At 43.7% G+C, this 23,570-nt stretch overlaps 1 protein-coding gene across 1 annotated transcript in view; it reads right to left on the bottom strand.

Moving 5' to 3' along the window:
• The window catches only part of GPM6B (glycoprotein M6B), a 111,851-nt gene extending 88,643 nt beyond the window's left edge, over positions 1 to 23,208 (bottom strand). The window contains exon 1 of the mRNA XM_037377429.1: positions 22,991 to 23,208. Coding sequence (XP_037233326.1) covers positions 22,991 to 22,994 — 4 coding nt within the window. The 5' untranslated portion in view covers positions 22,995 to 23,208. The remainder of the gene's footprint in view (positions 1 to 22,990) is intronic.
• Positions 23,209 to 23,570: the final 362 nt, after the last annotated feature.

Raw genomic sequence — 23,570 nt, 5'->3', positions numbered from 1 at the left:
CATTTTCGCAACAGATCCTCATTTAAATCAGAAATTTTGCTCTGTAGGTAGACTGAAACAACACACTGCATTAAATGTTGTAGGCATACTTCAGCTGAGCGAAAATGGTACCTTAATGGTGACTCGCAATCAATCACACTGCTTGACCTCGCTAAAACAGAGTAATAGGGGGTGGGAAGGAGGTCCTCACCTACAGTTGTGTAAGTTAATAATCTTACCAATAGTAGGACAGTACTATTCTTCACAGGTTACTTTCTTTCAGGTCACGAGATATTTTTCTTGAGAGATTTGTGAAAATGTAATACTTCGAGCTTGACACATCCATTTAGCCTTCAGCAGTATTTTTTTAAAAAAGGGGCAGCCCAAACACTTAACGTTTAGTAAAATACAGTCTTAACATGTACCTTAAAATCTGACAAAGCTTTACCTAGCTACTATGCTCAATAATAATCTATATTTCTCACCACAGCATATCTTCAATTGCACACAGATGAAAGAAGAACATTAGTGTCATTATACACATGCTCATGCCCAGGTTCAAAGTCCCGGCAAATAAGCGTTCAAACATTCTACTGAAAATTGAGCTGCATTCTGTACAAAAAGTTGTGGTGCATCTACATTGCACCTAATGTTATACATAACAAAAAATTTTATGTATGTAATCAGATACTGAGGAGTGTGACTAAAAAATTACATACTGCTCTTGACAAATTTAACAGCTATTCTGGAATGCATCTTTTCTCCTCTTTCCATCCCTTTTTTCTCCCCCATTTTCACTCTAACAGATGCTTTTGTTCTGTTTTGGGGTTTTTTGTTCTCCCCCTCTCCTCAGTGGCAGGGAGGAGGGGGGAGGGAGCGAGGAAGCGTAGGGTGCTAATGCACAAAGCAGCGCTTGTTAAAAACTAAACATATCCAGGCAATTTGCCAAATTTAATTCCAAAGACACTGCTTGTGATTTGATGCTAAAATGGAATATAGCATTGTTCTATCTGTCTGTAGGACACTGTGTCTTCTATGGAAGAGGGGTTAAAAACAAAAGGACAAAAAACAGCTTGACACTCCCCCCAGCCTCCAAACACACACTTCATTCCAGAAAATACTATATTCATTGGACTTCAGCGTTGTTAGAAATAAATCAAGCAGCAAAAAAACAGATTATCTGACAAACATAATTAAAAAACATTACTGAAGTTCACAGCGGACACTGTAAGAGCCAAAAAGGGTCAAATTCTGCCGCTTTTATCAGATCTGCTACATTCAGCATTTGGATTTGAACCTTGCTGCAATGAGAACTGCCTGAAAATACTGTGCCCTCTGTCCTTGAAAAATGTCAAGTATTGACAAAGCTTCCCAAATTCTTTTGAAGCTGACTGTGAATCCTGCATTAATTTCATAAGCAATTGTTACCTGAGGCTAGAGGAGAGGCTGCTCAGGTGGGAAACTGCTCATACATGTAAATCGGTGGCTCTGCAGCTAAGATTGAGTAGTTTATGAAATGGGGGAGGGAGAAAGAAAAAGAGAGATTAGTTATGCTTAAAATCGTAATGAGTAATTGTCACACACACTCTCTCTCCCACAATTTGCCATGTAGCCCTATTTGTCCCAAAAGATACTAAACCATAACTCATAATCATTTAGCAGTGGAAAGAAGTACTAAATTCTGAAATGGGCAAAATGTAGAGTTTAAATGCCAAATGATTTATGCCACATTCCACTACTAGCATTACGTACCCAAAATAAAACACATATACTGCCATCCATAAAAATAATACATTATACTATACATGGAAGTTGCATGCATAGGTAAATCAATACTTAACTGACAGGGTCCCAAACACAAACTAGAACTCTCTTCCTATTTAGACTATTTTGTCTTTTTTAATCTCATATGCAAAAATTCTTCTCCCACGAGGTTCCACTCTTCCCCCATGGCCAGCCTTTCCCATCTCTGCCACAATCCCCCTGCTCATCACCTGCTCCCTCTTCTCTTCAACCCAGGTCCCTCAGTCACCAGTTGAGCCAGGATTAGCATCTCATAAGGGCTCACAGCAGATGTACCTCTTCCCCGCTCCAGCTGTGGGGTCTTTGTTTTTATTTGAGCGACCACTAACAGGGCACAGCTAACTTTACTTGCAGAGCACAGAGGAAAATTCATCTTTAAAGATGGGTAGACAAAGCAGGAAGGAACTGCATGTCTCAAGGCCAGGAAAGAGTAGAGGAGCTTCTCCAAGAGTCGTCAAGCATGCAAACTCTAGGAAACGCAATTACTCTTCTCAAAACCCCTAAGTCCTGTAAGCCGGCTCTTTCTCAGTCACATGGCAGAGGCCAAGGTCCCTCTATCACCTGGATGACCATGCAACTCAGCCTCCCCAAGTAAACACACAAATTAACACTGGGCTGGTTTGCAGCCAGGGCATGCTTTGTATTTCTCAAGCTCCAGGGGTGGCAGAACCACAGAGAGCTCCAAATCAAAAATCTGAAGTGGCAATGGGCTTTTTCAGGGTTTCTTTTTGCTTAGATTTTGGGATTTGTCTGGGGGTGGGGGAGTGTCCCCTTCTTAAATGATAAAAAAACTGTATCTCTTTCATGTTTAGACATACACAGAAAGGCAGGGAGGGAAGACAACATGTTGGGAGATTGCTGGAAGGAAACTAAACTGCAGGAAAAAATTTATATTGGTTTTCAAAAGGCCTCTTTCCTCAGCCACAGCACATTTCTTCTTCCAGCCTGCTTTATGGTTGCAACAGCTGAAACCAAATGAACACGATTTACAAGCATTTTCAGACATCACTCTTTAGGAAAGTGAAGACACACACGCTACTTGAAAACGCTAAGAACAAGTATGAATCAAACCTGCAACTCTTAAGTCATGTTTTTTCCACAGAGAAACCTCTTCAGCACCACCCTCCATTTAGACACCAAAGCATTCTGAAGATAATAATTACCCATTAAGCATCCTGAATACATAAGCAAGTGAAAGAGAAGTGAACTAAAAGAATTCAACTCATTTGCTCAAACCCATAAAACCAAGAAACAGGTACAGATATGACTTAAAATTAATGTAAATCACATGACATTCAACACTACAGCATGCTGCCTTAATGAACAGCTTAGTGTTTTTCTAAGTCAATACGCTTGTTCCTGTTAAAAATGCACTTTAGAAGATTCTCAAGAACATTTTAATCAGATGGCACTTTCTGTAGTCAAAAAAATAATGCTCTCTCAATAATGTTAATGCGTAAAATTGAAATTAAAAAGCAAGAGTGACTTAAAGGGCTTTACAGTAACCCTACAAATTTTTCAACTGTGCTTCTCAATGTTGAATACATATATGACCCACTGATCCCTCTCATTACTGCTTAGGACACCATGCTCTTGACAATTTTAGATGTTCGGAAAACTTGCATGTTGGCTTCTGAGTCTAGTAAAATTACATTATTCTACTTAGTGTCACACTTAATGAAGTTTAAACATCACAACAAATAAACTATCTTGCAGCTCGTATGCTCCAAACTCCCACAGACCTGGCTGTTAAGGAATCAAGCTTTTTGGAAATTCAAGCGTTGGGACAGCTGTTGTACACAAAGTGTTCGTTTAGAGAGGACATAAGTTCTTGCATCCACAAGCATTTTCTCAAACACCCCGTTTTGTAACTAGGCACTTATTTCCAAACCTGTCACACAAAATAACCTTGTTCTTCAGTAACTCTACTGCACTCTTCTTGAAACTAACTTGTGTAACTTTGATAAGACAGTGCACTCAAAAGTACTTTTTATGGTGTTGACGCAGCACAGGTAGCTTGCAGACTAGCAAATTTGCTGCAATGAACAGAATCTGAAGATAGACAGTCCTTTCAGACATTGCTGACCCAATGGTTTACACAGAGCAAAAAACCCAGCAAGACTGGGCCACCATTGCTCATAAACTGTTGGGGCCTTTTTTGTTTTGTTTTCTAACAGTTCCCCTAAACAATGCACACAACTGTTCTTTGTTATCACCATTATGACCATGTAACTGAGGAACCCTAAAGAAGTTTCCTACCCACACAGGAAAGCAAGACTTTCACCCTAACCACTTTAATGCTTTAGCCTAATAGCTGCCAGGTCTATGCATGGCTCTGTCTCAAAGTTCAGAGACATGTGCAGAATTGAGCTTAAGTCTTCTCTGGCTTCCTATCTGAACCACAGTGGCCATCAGCCGGATACTACAAAGAAAGGGTTGGAACGTCAAAGAAGTCAAAGCAGCACACCAAAACAACTTGCAACCTCTGCAGGTAAGCTGTGCCCAGCAAAGGAATTGTAATAATCAACCGAATTTAGAGAATTTCTTAGCAGGGCATAAAGTTTGTTACTAGTTGCATTTCAATTTTAGGTTGATTTAATTTTAAGAGATAAGGCATTCATTTAGAAACAGCAGCAAATCTTAAAATAGAGAAAACTGCACCCCCCCACCCCCACCCCGTTCCTCATAATAGCCACGTTAGAAAAGGACTTAGACCATAGAATTAGAGTGAGCGTCAAGTCTAATGAGTGATACACAAACCCACAAAACAGTCCCTGCTTCCAAATACTTACACCCTAACCTTCCGTTCTGCACAGGCATACTCACATACCAAACCTTCTTGCACAGGAACAGTTTAATTGGTGTTACATATATAGTTGTACAAGGTATGACAGGTAAAGGACTTGACAGCAGACAGCAAGAAAGCCACAGCTGTAGAAGCACAAAGTGACATCTTTCAGCTATTTTTATTTTAGAACCACATAGATGGTAGATATGCAACAGAATTTATTTCTGACCATTTAGACACCTAGAGAAAAGATGCCATCAATAAAACAGAAGGAAGTTGCTTACTTTTGTCTTCTCAAAGGACACATTCCTGGCAATACAAAGGTGTGGCAAAATTATTTCTGTTAAAGAAACTGAGCAGTCGCTACAAAGCAACATCGCTGCATTTATAATACCACCTTCTTTATAAGAGGCACAGTTTCTGCCACCTAGCTGCTACATGTAGGTTTATGTACACCTATATTTAAAGGAGTTTCAGCATTTCAGAGATCAAACATTATTTACAATATCACACAGTTCTGAAAGATACATGCATTTAATGGTATAAGCTAATGCTGTAATGCATATACTAAGTGGACCTATCTATATAAATGGAATCCTCCAGGAAGGCTGCAGTGTTATAGGTAATACAAAGATGTTTTAGTTCTTGCTGAGCAGTGCTTGCAGGCCTTTTCTGTTCCTCACCCCGCGGCACCAGTGAGCAAGTTGGGGGTGTGCAAGAAGCTGGGAGGAGACACAGCCCAGACAGCTGACCCTGACTGACCAAAAGGATATTCCATGCCACGTGATGTCATGTACAAGCTATAAAACTGGGGGAAGGAAGAGGAAGGGGGTATGTTCAGAGTTACGGCATTTGTCTTCCCAAGTCACCATTACACATCATGGAGCCCAGCTTTCCTGGGGATGGCTGAACACCTGCCTGCTGATGGGTACTGGTGAATGAATTCCTTATTTTGTTTTGCTTCCACACACAGCTTTCGCTTTACCTGTTAAACTGTCTTTAACTCAACCCACAAGTTTTCTCACTTTTAGCCTTCCGATTCCTCTTCCCCATCCCATTGTGGGGGCATGAGTGCACAGCTGCGTGGTACTTGGCTGCTGGCTGGGGTTAAGCCACAACAGCATGAAACATGTTTTGTAGATCTCACTATAATCAAAAGTAGTTTCCTGGATTATCAAATAGCAATGTGTATTTCTGTAATTCCTTAGCTTCATCTTTCAGGTAAGTATTTCATTTGGTCTTCAACGCAATGTGCCAGCCAAACCAAAATGATTCCAAGTCATACTACATGAAGCACTCCATTTTTTTCCTACTTCTAAGTAATAGAAAATATGACTTTCCTTGTCTGTTAAAGCAAACAAACATTTGCAATATAAATTGTAATAAAGCACTACCGCAATGTCTCAAGTCAGCTAAACTCTACCTGCTCTACACGTGTATTTCCCTGCGTGTCTTTTTAACACAAGCATGCACGTGCAGATCCTGATCTAGCAGACTATTTCTATATTCTACAGCCAAGTACACCAAGTATCGCCTCTTGAGCTCACAAGGCTGCTTGTTGGTGTGTCTAGGGACAAGCACATATATTAGTGTGTTTCTGAACTGGCACAAAATTTTGTGTATTAACAAGCATGCACCACTAAGAGATTGTACCCTGAGACATAGTCTCCCTCTGAGATTTAGTTATTTAAATAACTGTGCATTTGGTTTCACATCCTAGCCTTTTTTTTTCTTTTTTTTCTTCCCAATAGGCACTTCCTATTCGCACCCACTGCCTCTCTGCAGCTTGCCAGATAATGGGGGAAGGAGAGGCCAACATTGAGCATTAGGAGAAGACAACTAGTCCTATGTTGCCAGAGATGAGTTACCTACTTCACAGCAATCCTCATTACTTTTAAAACTGTTTGTATTTGGAAGTTTCAGGCAAAAAGTCATCCACTGAAGTAATATTTTGAAGAAAACTACCCTCTAAAAATAATTAATGCTTTTATTTTTTAAGCTCCTCACCCAAAATAAGGCAAAACCAAGTTAACTCTTCTGTTCCTTGCAACATTAAGGCAACATATCACCTGGTTCTAGAAGCTCCTATTTCTTCTCACAGAAGATAGTGAATTCTTCAGAACTTTAAAAAAGAAAATCACCGTTTTTTGCTCTTAAGTTCCTGTACAGCATCTACCAAGAAGTATCCAGCAAACCATGGTTAACTTTTAGCTTTAAATACAGGACTGACTCAGCCTGCTTTGGATGAAGAACTTAAAATACTCCTATTAATTGGAAGAAGTTCAGCTGCACCTAATATCTTCAAATCAGACATTTGCATTTTACGTCCACTGAAACACTTTTACTGCAATGGAATTCTTTGAAATGAAATTGGCCTACATGGAGCCTTTTATCAAAAAGGCCAATATGAAGGCAAATCGAAACTTACCACGATAGCCCAATTAACACATGGTCTATGGTAGCGAATATATAAGCCACTTAGACAAGAGAATCCAAAGCCTCTGGCATTTCTACCATCTTATTAATGACATTTACTAGAGACTGAAGAGGTGGCAGCAGCAAGATCTGAAAAAAAAATCCTTAATGTGAAGTAGCCTAACACCTATGGAAGCTGTACAGGGTGAATAGAAATCTACGCAATTGTTTCACAGCACTGTAAATTAACTGCACTTCCAATTTTCAGGACACAGATTTATTGGAATTTTTACTTTGTCGTAAAAAGTACTGCATAGAACATTAAAGGAAATTCTCATTTTCCTTCTGAAAGGAGTTTGAGGACTGTGTGCGTTATCTACATCAACAGCTGCCTGCACCAGAACGCCAAAGCCATGGTGGCAAAAAGATGCTCTAACAGTAGCTACAGGCAGCTTCTCTTCCCTCACTGTGGTAGCTCCCTGACTGTTTTAGTAAAGGACAGATGTTGTGCATGACCCAATTGAATACCCATTTTTATTTTGTTATGGCTTTGGGGAAGGAAGAGAGTGTTGCACACAGAATTCAGCGCTGATTAAAAAGCACTAACATTTGGCTGAACAAAACCCAGTTTAGCCCTCTGGGCCTGTCTGACCCACTAACCACTGCTTCCTAACTGCTCAGTTATGACAAAGTTTGCCTGAAAATACACAGCTTGCAGAGTAAAAAAATATGACACTTACGTCAGGTTTGCAATATTTCCTTAACATTACTGTGAAAATCCCCATTCCTCCACCCTCAAGTTTATTGCTTTTAAATCAAAGATTTGTTAAAATAGATATAACAACTGATGGAGCCTCTTTAGTAACCAAACTGAATGCACAAAGTATCAGATAGACTTACATTACTCAAACGTGGATAACAAATTTATAGCAAGATTCTGTTTCACTACAGGGGAAAGATGGGGAAAAAAGCACAGAGTATTTTTAGGATTTAAAATGTACCATCCCTATAGTATGGGACAATACTTTTCCTTCAGGCACTCTAAGTATATCTAGATAGGTATCACCTACCAAAAAAAAAAAATCCGTTTTGTTTGTAGTTTTCTTTCAAATATACTTCCTTAAAATATAGGGTTTTCACATGTCTTGTAGGCTCAGGGGTTGCCTAGGGTTTGTGCTTTCCCATAGACCTGCAACAGTAAACCCTATACAAAAGAGAAGAGCGTAAAAAGCAGAGACAGGTAGCGCGCAACATATTTAGCCTTTTTTTTTTCCTGAAGTAAGAGCAAAGGTACCAGTGTCATGCAGGAACAAATACATGCTAGCTATACTTCTAACAGCCTCTTGCCATACCATCACCAAGTTTATCTCAATCTGGTGCCTAAAGTCCCGATTCTAAAGCATGCATGAAAAACTGCATCTTTTGTTACGGAAAACAAAACAAAACAATCAAACCAACAAATGCCCAAAAGGTAGACTTCTGTTCATCACCATAGAAGAGGGAAAATTGGAAATAAGTACCAGCCACTAAGTGCTCAGAAACCAAACAGTAAACAAAAGCCTCCAAAATAACATCAGGTCTTTGGAATTTTTTGACATTCAAGGACTACAACAGACATGGCTGGATAGGAGCAGGAACCAAGAGCAAAGATTTTGTGGTGCTTAAGAACTAGAGGCCTGCAGCTCTCCAAAGGACACTGATCCACCTCCTGCACAAAAAGTAAGAAGACATCAGAGAGATCTTCTCTAAAGAGCATGAGACGTCTTACAGGTAGTGGAGGTTAATGGTATCTTGCAAACATGTGATTCCTAAAAAAGGACTGTCACATTTAGAGATTGTGAATACTTAATCACTTTATAGGACCAAAGAAAAATATGTTTAGCAATCTCTAATTTCTCGGGCTTTCCAAAAATAAGTTAGAACTTCAGAGAAAGAAACAGGGAAAATCAGCACAGCCCAAAACACAGCCTCCCTGTACAACTCATCCATTTGCTTTTCTTTCCAATCATTCCCAAGCTGAGGGATGCCCAATAGAAGTCTTCAAACTAAGGACTGGTTTCATTTCATGGTAGAGAGAATTCTTCCAGAGGTGAGGGGGGGAAAAAAAAAAAGCAGCAGCATACCACAATGTACATTTCAAACATTTTTTCCACAAAAGACAATTCAATTTCTTATGAGAGAAAGGCCTTTCTAGTGTAAGTATACTGCTTGTCTGGATTAAAAAAAAAAAAAAAATCCTACTGTTTTTTGTTCTTCTGCCAACACCAACTTTTCAAACACTGTAAAAACAAACAATGGTGAAAAAAGAAGAATATTCACCCCATCACCAGAAGTCAAAGACATAGAAGGCCTTACCACACCACTGCGTAGCACAGCACGAACAAAGCAGAGGCATCAGGGTATCCAGGCACTATACTGGAGAAGAATTTGGGAAACCATTTTAGCAGCTCCCAGTGGATCCTGTCTGAAAAATGCCTTGGAAAACAAGTAGCACAGCTGTAACATAAGAGACTTTGAAACTAGTGTTCCGTAGTTGTGATGACAAAACAACCTAATGCAAAATGCTTCTTTTCAAAAAGCTTTACTGCATTTTTTTGATAAAAACCCATGTTCACAGTTCACCATCCCCACAAAGACAGCGTGAAGATGAACTCTTAAATGGCGTCATCTACACATAAAGAAAAAATAGGCACATCGTCTAGCTCATGTAAAAGAATACCATAAGCAAGGAACTCCAAGCCCTCAAACTTACAGAGCTTCCATGGTTTGAGATTAAAACTCTGTTGCACTCTTGCTTTTTCCTGAATTTCTCACACAAGCACGCAAAAGGCAATGTCTTTAAAGCCCAAAGGACTTGGATTTAATACTGTAACTCCAAGCAGTCCGATTTTGTAACTATTTCACATGCTCATGATGGGAAGAGCATTCAGTACAGTTATGCACACAATAGTTACCTTTTCACCTCCCATTCTGTGCTCACATAGTCCCGGCTTTCTGGAGATGCACTAATGCAAGACCCTGTCAGCCATCGGCAAGCTCTGCAGTGGGCACTGCATCCCTGACAGAGTCCCACCAATGCCTGTGGTGCATGTTAGCCAAGCCCTTATTTTCTCTACAGAGACGACGGATCTCATCTAAACAGATACTACTCCAGCAGACATTACTGAGCTGATGGGAATGGCAGGGGAATGAACAGCATGGAAGGGAAAGATTTAGCAAAGCCAACTACTGCTGGAGTTAATAATCCTTCCCTAATTCAAATCAGGCTCCTCTAAAGCAGTTTAGGTTCACATTAGTTACAACGCAGGTGTTCTCTTGGCATAAGCCAAAGAGGTTCACACCAGAACCACAGCAACCACTTGGGAGGCAGGAAGCTGCTGTGCTTATCCTATGACTATCATGACCGGAATTAATTAGTATGTGGTGCTGCACATTTCCTTAAATCATCTCCAGTGCATACATTCCTGGTCTCACATCCAGGGTCATCACAGCTAGTAAGGAAACAAAGGTGGTGGTGAAGTTTGCTGGCACCGCTGCCTTCCCTCTTCCATGTACCTCCGCAGGGGTACAGCTGCCAGGGCTAACATCTGGGAAGGTATTTTGTTGTGCAAACTTCTGTTGTGCATGCTACAGGTAAGCCCACACACAGCTTCAGGAAAAGAGACATCAGGAGACAAAGCTCCCAAGCAAAGCTGGAAATGAAGAAGTCTATATGCTAGTGCGAGAGAGTGAGTTAATAGCCAATTTAAGGTCATGTAAACAGGGGGAAGTTTAGGTTACTATATGAACCTTGATAGGAAAGAGGCTACACAGCCCAGACAGAACACTGCCAGACATTCACACTGAGCAACTTTTGCCCTACTGCATACAGGGGCATTCAGATGCAAAGCGACATAGTCCACAGGGCTTATCATAAATGAAGCGTATGTCAGCAGTATACACAAACATAAGGAAGAGCCTTTTATGCAATGATACTGTTACATCTGAAAAAAATTCTTTCCCGTTGCATTCCACAACAAACAAACAAACAAAAACCAGACACTAGGGAAAAAAAGAAAGCTTGCCTTGTTTCACACCAAGCCCGACAAGGCCATACAAGCACCATCCTCAAAACCCCTTTCGGAAAGCATCACAGCTGCCCAAGCTGTGCTTTATACTTCGTCCTGCAGCCACAAAAGCCCCTGATCATGCTGGTCTCCCACACAAGGGCCACTGGCAGTGGGTACACAGCTAGGGGCAGCTGTAATCCTGCTCTCCGCCACTCAAGTTTCATGTTTTGTACCATTAATTTCAGTGCTTAAGAGAAACACAGCTGTCTTGGCAGGTCATGCTCAAGGAAGAAAGGCGGTTTCTGAGATAATAAGTGCAAAAGCTCCTTAAAAGCCATGATGACCTAGGGGAAGGATTTTAAATTAACTGCCAGTATCTTCTAGCAGGAAGCACTGGTACAGTACATCCTGAGTGCTGCGGGAGGCCTGGGATGCAGGCTGGCACCAGGGTGCTCTTCCCTGCTGTCCTCTTCAGGTCAAAGTGGGGCATGCAGCAGCTGCCAAGCCTGACAGCCTTGAGCATCACAGCTCCAGCCATGTCTGCCCCCAAAGAGTGAAGGGTCCTGCTCGTGACTGTGGAAGTCATCCCAGTACCCAAGAGCAAAAGCCTGAATGCCTCTGGGACCACGCATAGCAGCCCAGGATCACATCAGTTTTGGGATACTGCTGTGATGTTGGTGATTTAGCCTGACACAAGAAAATTATTTACTTGCAATTTTAATAGTAAATTCAACAAGGCCAAGTGTAAGGCCCTGCACCTGGATCGGGCAGTCATTAGCACAAATACAGGGCGAGCAATGAGTGAATTTAGAGCAGCCCTCTAGAGAAGGACTTGGAGGTGCTGGTGGATGAAAATCCAAGTATGACCCAACAACGTGTGCTTGCAGCCCAGGATATGGTTAGCTTTCTGGGCTGCATCAAAAGAAGCATAACCAGCAGGTTGAGGGAGGCTATTCTGCCCATCTATTCCGCTCTGGTGAGATCCCACGTAAACTACTGCATCCAGCTCTGCAGTCCTCAGTACAAGACATGGACCTGCTACAGTGGGTCCAGAGGACAGTAACAAAGAGTATCAGGGGGCTGGAACACCTCTCCTACGAAGACAGACTGAGAAAGCTGGGCTTGTTCAGCCTGGAGAAGAGAAGACTCTTGGGAAGACCTTCTAGCAGCCTTCCAGTCAGGAAGAAGAGGCTCGCAGAAGAGATGGGGAGGGACTTCTTATCAGGGAGCGTAGCAATAGGACAAGGGGTAATTCATTTTTTTAAAAATTGTTTTAAACTGAAAGATGTTAGATTTAGATTAGGTATTAGGAGGAAATCCGTTACTGTGAATGTGGCAAGACACTGGAACAGGTTGCCCAGAGAAGTCACAGATGCTCCCTCACTGGAAGTGTTCTAGGCCAGGCTGGATGAGGTTTTGAGCAACCTGGTCTAGCAGAAGGTGTCCCATGGCAGGGGAGTTGTAACTAGATGATCTTTAAGGTCCCATCAACCCAAACCATTTTATGATTCTATGATTTATCTTCTGTGAGAGGAGAAGAAAGGAGACAAAATACCTCTCTCTAGATACCTAATAACCAGATGCAAATGCAAAGCACAAGTGTTGGAGCAATGAAACATATGCAGTGAAAAGCTTGACATATTTTCTGAGTAAGGCAATAGAAAACACTTTATTTACAAGGTACAGGAGCTAACATAAGGAACGTTTCACACATGCGAAAGAAGACAGACTAGTGACCATGTGGGAAGTGGGCACAGCAGTCACGCTCGCAATTACGTATGGAAGGAAAAAGGCATGCTTCCCTCCTACTAATCTTACCATGCTCTTCCCTAAAAACCAGAGGGTAAAGGATGAAGTATTTTAAGAAGAATTACAGTAGAGAACTGTACAGGGAACCTAAGAAAGCATGGCATTTTTTGAATCTATAAACCTACCTTATACTATGAGAAAGAGGAAGAAATGCTTTGGGAACTCCTGTTTTGGCTACGTAGCTGCTTCTCCCCTTCTGCATCTTCTTATGAAGTCCATGTAAGACTCTCCTCAGGAGTCCTGCAGAGACCAATTTAGCATGCCAGAGGAATAACTAATGAACAGAGACACCACCTGACCCAGCAGCTGATAGAGTTTCTTTTGTGTGGGTTTTTTTTGGTTTTGGTTTTTAACAAAAACTCCGGTATTGTTTCCATTCTTATCCCTCAGTTAAATTCTAACAAACACATTGCAAACAAGAAATATTCTTGCTTCTCTAACCCATCTGAACAGAATTCATTCTAAGACAGTACGTAAGCTTCAGAAAGTAAGACTTCCATCCTACAGCCAGCATACTAACCAATTTGGCAAGCGCCTCTACATGCAAAAAATAGCAATGCCATCTAATATCAACTGATCAAGCATGAAACAGAATAATTTCATCAACTAAACAAGGGGAAGAAGTAGCTAGTGCTGACTGCACCTATGCTGGTGTTTTCCTGGATTTTTTCTTTGCATGTTCTTACAAGAAGAGAAGAAAGATGCAGTGTGCAGTAATTAACAGTTATACATCAGGTTTTAACAGCAGCTGGGACCTTCCCATTAGCCTCCACAACAACATTTAATATTCCACATGTGCTGTGCCCTTCTGTTATTGTGGAAACAGCCAAGCCTCCAACTTCCCTCCAGTAAAGCACTTAATTTTGCTTTAAGAGAGTGCCTCCTGTCTTTCTGTTTATTTTAAAGCTGTTCCTTCCAATGTCCTCACCGTTTTCTATCTCTAGGAGGGGCACATCACGTACTCTGAAACAGATAAAAGTTAGTAGCTATCACAGACAGACATCATCTATGGCAAACACACCGGCACATGCCCAGCGCACCACTGGATGGTGTCACAGCCGTGTTCCTCTACCATGCATATGCAAAACTGGCACTTGCTCTTGACCATCATTTGAGGGAGAAAGCCTTCAGTGGAGGATCAAATGACAACAGGAACAAGGTGGACAGGAAACTACCTACCCCCACATACACACGCTGCCCACAAACCCTGGTATAAAACAGCCTAGAGGGAGGGAAGGATGAGGGTCGATCATGGAGTCCAGCACTTCTTCTCCACAAGGATGATGGAAAGTGCCTATACCATGCTGGGGCACAATGGGGAGCTGACTGTAATGGGGAAAACATTCAGCAGTTTTTATGACGACAGCCATGGGAAACCTAAGAAAATCCAGAAATAAAGTTTTACAGGAAAATAAAATCATTTTAATGAAATTTGCAGACTTTGTAAGGCTAAAATCATTTGAGTCTTGACTCACACTGCTACCTCATTTGTGTTTTGTTTCAGTTCCACCCACTCGCCAAATACTTACCTTCAGTATGCCACAGCTACTTTAAATGAGCATTTTCAGGAATGTTTTTTACTCCTTCCTGGTTCTTTTCTGCCTCCCTGAGGTTTCCACTGAGGAATAAGAGGAATTTAATATGTGGTAGTTTGCAACAATTTCTCAAACACAGCATTGTAAGCATATTAGTGGCAGATAAGATGAAAACCCCCAAAGAATTTCAGATGTAGGTTAATGATTAAACATCTATTATATGCTTCTCATAGCTCAAGTTTGTGGAGAAAAATAGTTATTTTCAAACTGTTTAAAAATAATTTAAAGGAAAGGACTAAAAATTACAGGCTATAAAAACCAAAATTACTTAACTAGCTACTTTTCAGTCCCTGTAATTATTTCTTTAAGGTTCCAGACATCATATGAAATGGGGGATTTTCATCAGACAATTAACAAGCATGAAAAATTGGCCCTTTAATTTCAGTACAGAATGGGAGAAACACCTATGAAGTGAACATATACACTGCAGGAAGAAAATAATTACTAACAGGCTAAATCAGTCCCACATAGCAATAGCAAAGCCCCCTCTGCATTGCACTTCTTGTATTTGCTTACATAAAACTCCGGCCCGATGAAACAGCTATCAGCTTTCGTACCCAATAACTTCAATGGCTGAGAAGCAGGCAGTAATAGGTGACGCACTAGATCCTGTTAATTCCCCTGACATGGTATGACATGTATCTCAGAGATTTCAATGCTTCTGTACCAGCACCCATCACAGAACCTAAGGAGATGTTGCATGAAGTGTTACTGTTTGTTAGACGTTGCAAGTCATGGGCTCTTGACAGATGTGCTGGAGCACATCCCTGTGCTTGTGCTGAAAGTTCTCAGCTGCAAATACTCCCACTAGTCATTTCTCTTTCCTCTTGATTTTTTTTTTTTTTTTTTTTTTGTAATACATGCCTAAGCAGCTCAAGAAAAGCATTTAATTTCCCACCAGGGAAGTTGCATGTGGCAAACTTGCTTTCAGCTGTGTGCCTAACAAATACAACAACTCATTTTAAACTTTTGTTTGGGGAAGTGCATAACATTTATCTCAACACAGTTCTGGAAACAAAAGCCTAAGTTTACACACAAACAGCAATCATTCAAAACCTTCCAAAAGTTATTCCTTCAAAAAGATCCCCACAAACAAGATATAAACACAACCAGGAAGAAAATGAAAACTACTTTAGTAGACAAGTTAGGAAGATGTACCGAAGATCCAGCCAGAGCTCTGCGCTAATTCAGACTTGCAGGGTGTTTGTCAGCATGGTGTGTGCCCAGGACTTCATTCCAGCTAATCCTAACAGAGGTTCCCATAACCTAGAACTTAAGAAGCTTTAAAAAGATGTTTTAAGTTTATGAAAGTACTCTCTTATGTCATGAAACACTTGAGTGCTGTCAGAAAGCAAAACACATATAAACCCCAAAAGTTTTAAATAAATAAAAAAAATAATAATCAGTGGGAAATCTCTCTTGAAGAGATATTAATACAAAACAGCAGTTGCTTTCCTGAGCGGGGTCACAAATGGTGCAAGCAGGAAACTGCAGGCAACCAATGCTCATCTTCACCCAGCAGCTTCACTGATGTGCACTGAAAAGCCTCAATGAATCCGCTAGCATGCAAGCTGACAAAATCATAAGACTAAATGGTAAAGCAAAAATCAGACATCAAAGTCCCAGTTAGCTGTGCCTTGCTGGCAGCACAAGGGAGTCAGATTCCTCCTCAGTTAGCCAGCAGCAGCAGGCTCCAAGGCTCCAGCTCGCCAAAACCACCAACAAGTCCAAATGCGTGTTTCCAATATTAAGAAAATCAGTGCACTACTCAAAATGTAATCCTACTCTGGCTGGACTCCCATCATTTACTCTGGTTTTTGAATCTCCCAACCTGCTGCATTGTTAACACAGTGTCCTTTCTGCCTGCCAGTCCACAAACCACACCTGGAAGGCAAGCCAGCTGCTTCCTTACTCCAGAGCCACTAACAGAGCAAGCTTTGCCCTGTTTGCCTTCAGAGTGCTCTCTGATTTATGTATGATTTAGACCAGGGCAATTCTTATATTTTCATTGGCATTGAAGGAATGTATACAAAGACAGAGTTTGAGGCTGCAATATGCCATGATTTCTCTGTGCTCTTAATAAAATGCTTAAAAACTCCACAAAGTTATGGAGGCTGCATCTTATGTTGGATACTCCCAGTCAGTTCGTAACTTCAAGAAGTCCAGTCATCTTCATGACCCAGGTCCCAGCTGTCTTTGAACCACAGTCCTTTTCAATATTCTTCCCTCCAGGGCAAAGAAAAAAAAGAAAAAAAGCCAACCAAAAAATCCCACCACCATACACTAAGTACAAACTCATTCCTGAAAGTCATTTTTGGTACATATAACTTTAACCTAAAATTTCCAAATGCCACATGCACTTAACTCTGAAAGCCTAAAACAAACACACACAAAACTGATGTACAGCAACACACTGAGGTTTGTACCACTCAATAGCTCTGTTGTCAGGTTCATCTTTCTATTAATGAAACATAAGCTCCATTCACATTTTGAAATTGCTGCTAGCTGAACAGCTCCAAAACCAGGGAGAACAAAAGATGTTGAATACTCATAGTTCTTTGTGTTGCTTGTAAATGTTTTCCAAGCCACAACACCACATGCAAACTTTTTGAGTCTAAAACCCAAGAGACAAATAATTATGGAGAGAGAGACTGCCAAAGCAGCAAGACAGAGCAGCAACAGAAAGTAACAAACAGCTGAGGACTAAGTGGTACATACAATGCTATCTATTTTTTGCACCGAATGGTGAAATCTCCTCCACTGTTCACTGTGTTTACAGCGGAGGGGTCACGGGGAATTTGGACAGGCACAGCACCTGAGCCATCAGCAGTTCACACCTGCCTGCAGAAGAAAAGTTGAGATAGGGTCAGGAGACACGGATTGCTCCTCTGGTACTGTCATGCTGAGTTTGTGTCCTTCGGGCCACAGGTGACATTGCATATGCCCTGGAAGAAGCCACCTTACAAGATGGACAAGAGTCACCATGGCTCTGTTTCACCCTTTGCCCACTGTGGGTACTGACCCGCTAAGCCTCCTAGCAAGTTTCTGCATCTGTACAGAGCCTCACAGGCTCAGCTGAGACCCATTACTAAAGTATTAAAATACAATCATCTTTGATGTCCCACATGGAGACTAAACTGTCTTTCCTTACTTTGCTCACCACAATTCAAACCCAGAGGCACCCATATCCAAATGGATTTTAAGGAACCAGCCAGAAGCACAGAAGGGATTTTGATTTCCCTGGACGGCTCAAACCAATCCAGCCGCAAGCACACTGAAACAAACCCTGGAGAATGACCCCCATAAACATGCCACCACACACCCCACTAGACCAGCACCACGGCAAGATACCATGACCTCCACTGGGAGCAAGCCTTGACCTCCACACCCCAAGGTAAAAAGCACCTATGCTAAAAGAACATTGTAAGCAAATGCATACATCCTCTGCAGTGTTAACACTGTGGTGCCACAAAGGATTGAAATTTTTTGCAGGTGGACCTGTGGGAAAGCTGCTCCCACAGCTCAGCGCAAGCTGTCAGCCCCCCAGCGGGGACAGCCTGAGGAGCTGCACAGAGAAGCAAGGTGATGCGCTGCTCAGGCAGGTGTGGGGGACACATTTAAGGGAACCAGGTGCATGTGTGTCTGAGGAGGGGTGAAGGGCACACACTGCCAGGCTACTGTCAATAAGAAGAAAAATCCAGGAGTTTTGGTGGGAAGAACACCCATCATATGGAGTGTGGCAATGTAACAACCCACAGCACCTCCCTCAGCAAATGCTTTATCCCGGTGAAATTTCACTGAATACAATGCTCTCGCACTTCCAGAAAGATAGCAAACCATTTACATCCAAATACCATCAGTGGAAGTACAATACACGCAGTGATTCTGCATCAGGCTGTACCAGCTGTGTATCTCGGGGAAAACAAAATCCTCACTTACACGGATGCGCACCCACTCAGGGATGACACGATGCTGCTGCACAAGGAATAAAAAAAAGATACTAAGAAGTGGGCTTCACTAGGTTTATTTTCAATTTCTTTTAACCTTATCCTGAAATGGACTTTGGACTTATTTTTTAGAGTAATGACATTAGATATTAGTAAATATTGCTCAGAGAAGTTGCAGATGCCCCGTCCTTGGAAGTGTTCAAGGTCAGGCTGGATGGGGCTTTCTGCAAGTGAAAAAATGCCCATGGCAGGGGGGCTGGACGAGATGATCTTTAGAGGTCCCTTCCAACCAAAACCATTCTATGACTAGATACCATTAATCTTGAAAAACAAAGGCTAAAGAAAAAATACTGTATACAAAAATGACGCTTGCAACATGATGACTGCTGGAACACCACGACATGGAAGCAGACTTGAAAAAACCAACACCTGACTTGAGAAAAATAATTGATGTCCTTTAAACACTGAAAGTAAACCAATTTAAATCTGCGGGTCAAGAAATTCTAGAAACACTCTGAAAAGACAGATAATCAAGCACTGCCACAGTTCAGCCCTCCCAGGGATGTAATCTGTAATCCAGTATGTTCTTCTGAAATGTAACATTTCAAGATCTATCAGACATATCATAATTCACACATGGGACAGCAGATTTCCTATATTACTGAACCACATGTTTTGAAATAGAGCAAGAGGGATAATCTGTAAATATGGTGAAAACACAAATCGTTTAGGATACTGGGAAATATCTGAAATGCATGACATTTTCTCCTCCGCCTCCTTCTTGGACAAGAAGGATTACAGTGAAAAGACAAGATTAAATACTTTTTAATAGCCTAAGCAGGTGTTGTGGAGATAGGGGAAGGGCAGCAGTATAAAACATTGTATTTCACAGGTTTTAAGAAAGGTAAACTTAATATTAGTTTCTTTTTTTATAGGAATGAGGTTAAATATGTTTAAGAGGTGCAAGATTTGACAGAATATGGAATACACCACTTGGCTACTGAAAACCAGCCACCCTTAATGACCAATACTAATCAGATTTTACTATTACTGTGGCACAAAAAAGATTTCACCTCCCGCCTGAACAAAGTGTACAGCTGAACACAAAGAAAAAGGACTGATTCTCTTTCAAGATTTGCCCCCAGCTGTTTATAAGAAGAAAGCCTGATTTAGGGGATATTTGAACCTACTTTGGACACGTTTCACATAAAAGCAAGGACTTTTTCTATGGGTGGTAGAAGCCTATAAGGTGAGACTCCTGAGGTTACTACCTACAAGGAAGGGATGGTTCGTTCTGGGATGCAGAAGCAAGTACTGCTGGGGGAGCTGTATATACTGCAGAAGGCACGAAGGACAGGGGATGGCCCCGGTGTAGCACAGCATGACGCCCCTGGGAACTCCTGGGTTTGCAGGCTCTGCAAGGCAGCAGTTCCTGCACAGCGACTGCAGAGAGATGGGACGCAAACCCATATGAAGACAGACATCATTTTGCCTCTTGTTTGCACAGTGTGTTCTCCTCAGTATCTCTTTTTTTAAAAAAAACAACCAACCAAACTGTAATACACTCACTCTGCTCCAACCACTTTTCTTATTTGAAAGCAACAGTTTGGGGAGTACAAAGAAGCAAAGGTGTGGAATTATGAAAACACACAGTTACTAAGAAATGACACTGTATCATACTTTAAAACTTCTAGGAACAAAAACCTTTTGTATGTTTTGTTTATTTTGTAAAATTACAGCCCCCTCCCTACCTCCTAGACGAGACATTACAATTGGGAGAGTGTGTGCCACGATGTGAGACACCAACGCATGGGTCTTCTCACACAAGATGCACAAAGCACTGCACTGATTTTTACTGATGACCCTTCAGCTGATGCAAACTCTAACTGGCATTGAACACAATGCGCCCGACTTTCAGAAGGTCTGAGGGAGCCAAAAGCCCAATGAACATCAATGGCTGTGGCGAACTCTCAGCACCTTTGAAAATAAAATAATAATTATTATTGTTATTATCAGCCTCAGCAAGTCAATCCTACACAAAAGTTTTTTCTGCGAGCAAGGACATCTCAAATGGTCCTAATGAGAACCAGTCAGATACACCCTTGCCATTGGATCAGGAAGCTCGACAGAGCACTGGGGCTGCAAACAAGTCCTGGTTAGATGGTCTCATCAGCCTCAGCCTACGTAACAGCAAGGCAGCAGTTATAGAATGGTATAAACAGAACATTGTATTCATGATGGACTGGATCCCCAGCTGACAAAGCCTTTTTTTGTGGCTTCTTTCTGAAGTATTTTTGAAGTATTTCATCTGAAATTTGTGCTAGAAGTCCCCTCTCCTGGCTGACCACACTGACGTTACCCAGTCAGGCACAGCTTGATCCAGTAACATTTCTCAGCAAATAAGTTGACAGACCTTGGAGTTCTGCGTTGTTATCATCACTACGAGCAAAATGTTCAAGAAATGTGTGCTTCTCTCCACAGCACTTTTGCCAACTGTTACATTCAGGACAAGACATTCCATACGGACATAAAACACACATTTCACACAAGTTGCCGATCTACAACCTCCAAGACTATAATAAAGATTTGCTTCTCTTCAAGATGTATCATTCATAAAGATTTAAAACAACTTTCTGATTTCAAATCTCTAGCAGTTTAATTTACTGAAGAAAAATCAATTTCACAGACTTAGCAGCAAAGAAGAACAATTTCAAATGCATTATTGAACAAATTTTATTTCCCCCTCAAACAAGATGCTGTAATCCAATGAATACACTTCTCTTAATAAGGCACTTGGAAACATTCCTTTCTCTCTTTCCCTCTTCCATTGTGATTCCAACATTTATTTGACATCAAACCATGGCAGAAAAGTGTATGTTAAGAGAAGGATACTAAGACATAGACACAGGAGAGGCTGTCAACTCCACAGTTTTATTTAATATCAAAAGTTCATGTAGGGAAAGCATGGTCTAAGAAGTGAGTTATCAGAACATGCATGCAAAAAAATAAGCTTTTTGGTGCTGATAATACAGCTGATTTGTTTCGGCCTTCAGAGCTGCAGCGACAGCATGAATCAGTACCTTAACATGCATTGAGAGGGGTGCTGGAAACAAAAACTTAGCAAAAAGACTGTAATACTACAGGAGTCTGATCTTCACTAAGCTAGGGAACAAATCAGTTAATAAGCATTTAGAAATTACAGAATTAGGTGATGCGAATTAATTTAACAAAGTAGCAACCATGGGAATTCTGTCAGCTTCCTTTAGCTTTGGCTGAGCAATTAATTTTTTTTTCTTCTTAATTAAAACCAGAGACAGTGCCAGCATCAGCATGTGCATATTAACAGACACACACTGATAGCTCTGCTCTAGCAGCTGCAACCTCTAAGCAATAATACACCACTGGCAAACTGGACCAAAGATACAGCTGTATTTTTCTTTTAATTTTTTTTTTTTTCCAAGCCTCCCAACTTTCATTACTGCTTAATTAATTCGGATCTAATGCTGGCTGAAAGGAAAGCTCGCAGGAAGCAGCCCATGCTGAAGGCCCACGCCAAAAGGATGCGAATGCCGACCGCGCACGTCGGGTACGGAGTGACCCATGTGCGCGGCCAACCCTCCCCGAGCCAGGCCCCGCTCCCGCGCTCACGCCAGCGCCACCCGCCACCCTCCCGGTAAGCCTGGGGACAGATGGCACCACGTTCCATCGACGCCCAATTCCCTCCACCGCACGGACCCCAAGCTACAAGAGAGTGAAGGGCACCACGTCCCCCCAGCAGCCCACGGGACTCCCCAGCGCTCGCACCCAAAGGCATCGTGCCCGTCACACAGACACACTCGACACTTCCCAGCTTGGAAAGGCACGCCGTCCCCTCTCCCCCCGCCGCGGGCTGCTCCTCCTCTCCCGAGCCACACTTCACTCCCTGGCAAAACGGCCCCACAGCCCAGGGGACGCGGGTTCGGCGCCGAGGGGCCGAGCGGGACCCTCCGCCCCGCCTTACCCCGAGGGGAAGCCGGGGCGAAAGCCCGTCACCCCCCAGCGCCGGGCGGCGGCTCCAAGCCCCGGGGGGAGACCCGGGGCCGGCCGCGCTCCCCGCGGCGCTTCGGCCCGGCCCCAGGGGCCGCCCCTGCCCGCGGCGTGCGGCACAGCCCCCCGGCCGCACCGCTTCCCCAGCTCCGGCGGGACCCGGGCAGAACACACGCTGCGGGCCGGCTGCGAACAACCGCATGCAACAAACTATAGCTCCAGCTCCGCGACTCTGCAGCACTATTATCAATAATAAATTACTTTTAAAGAAAGGGAGCGCTCTGCAACTAGCGGAGTCCCGTCGCCCGGGCCGCTCTCCCCGCCGGCCGGGAGCCCCCGCGCCCGCCCCCGCCGACTTTCTGTGGCGGCGGCCCGGCCCGAGCGGGGCGAGGGGCGCGGAGGGGCGGCCGCGGCTCAACAGGCTGCTGCCCCCCGCCCCGCCGCGCGGGAACAGGCCGGGCCGGAGCCGCCGCGACCCCCGGAGCTGCCCCGCACCTGCCCCCGCTCCCACCCTCCCAGCAGCCGCGGCTGCCTCTCCGCCCCGGAGCGGGGGCTTCCCCCGCAGCCCGGATGGCTTACCCATGGCTGGCTCTCGTCGCCCGGGCGGCGCGGGGCAGGGTCTGGCTCTGCCGTGCCTCGCCGGGCCGGGCCGGGCCGGGCTGGGCTGGGTGGGAGGCGCGGCGGCGGCGGCTCGCGCACTGGCGGGCTCCGCTCGCCTCCGGCGGCTGCGGCGCGACGAGAGGGGCGGGGACGGCCCCGCCTGCCTGCACCGCCCGAGGGGCGCCCGGCCCGGCTCGGCCCGCCCTGCCCGGCCCGGCCCGGCCCGCCGCGGGGCAGGGGTGCCGGAGCGCCGCCCCGCGGCCTGGCGGGGACACCCCCGGCGGCGGGCAGCCGCCCCGCCCCGCCCTCGCCCGCCTCCACCCCGCCGCGGGGCTGGGGTTGCCGCCTCCGGCCGGGCCCCGGGGCCGCGGCGTCCCTGAGAGCCGCGCTTGGTTTTTCACGTGGGCGCCCGTTCTCCCCCAGTGTCCTGTCGTTCGCCCTCAGCGGGCTTCCGTGAGGAAGCGCCCGGCCGGGCAGGCCCCCTGCCCCTCTCCGCCTCAGGTGCTCCCGGGGAAACGCGGCCAAGGGCACCCTCGCCCTTCAGAGGCGCCTGCTTTGT

This window comes from Falco rusticolus, chromosome 2 (assembly GCF_015220075.1).
Source record: "Falco rusticolus isolate bFalRus1 chromosome 2, bFalRus1.pri, whole genome shotgun sequence".
Taxonomy (NCBI): Eukaryota; Metazoa; Chordata; class Aves; order Falconiformes; family Falconidae; genus Falco; species Falco rusticolus.
Note: the sequence above shows the minus strand (reverse complement) of the source record. Positions and strands in the feature narration are given on the sequence as shown.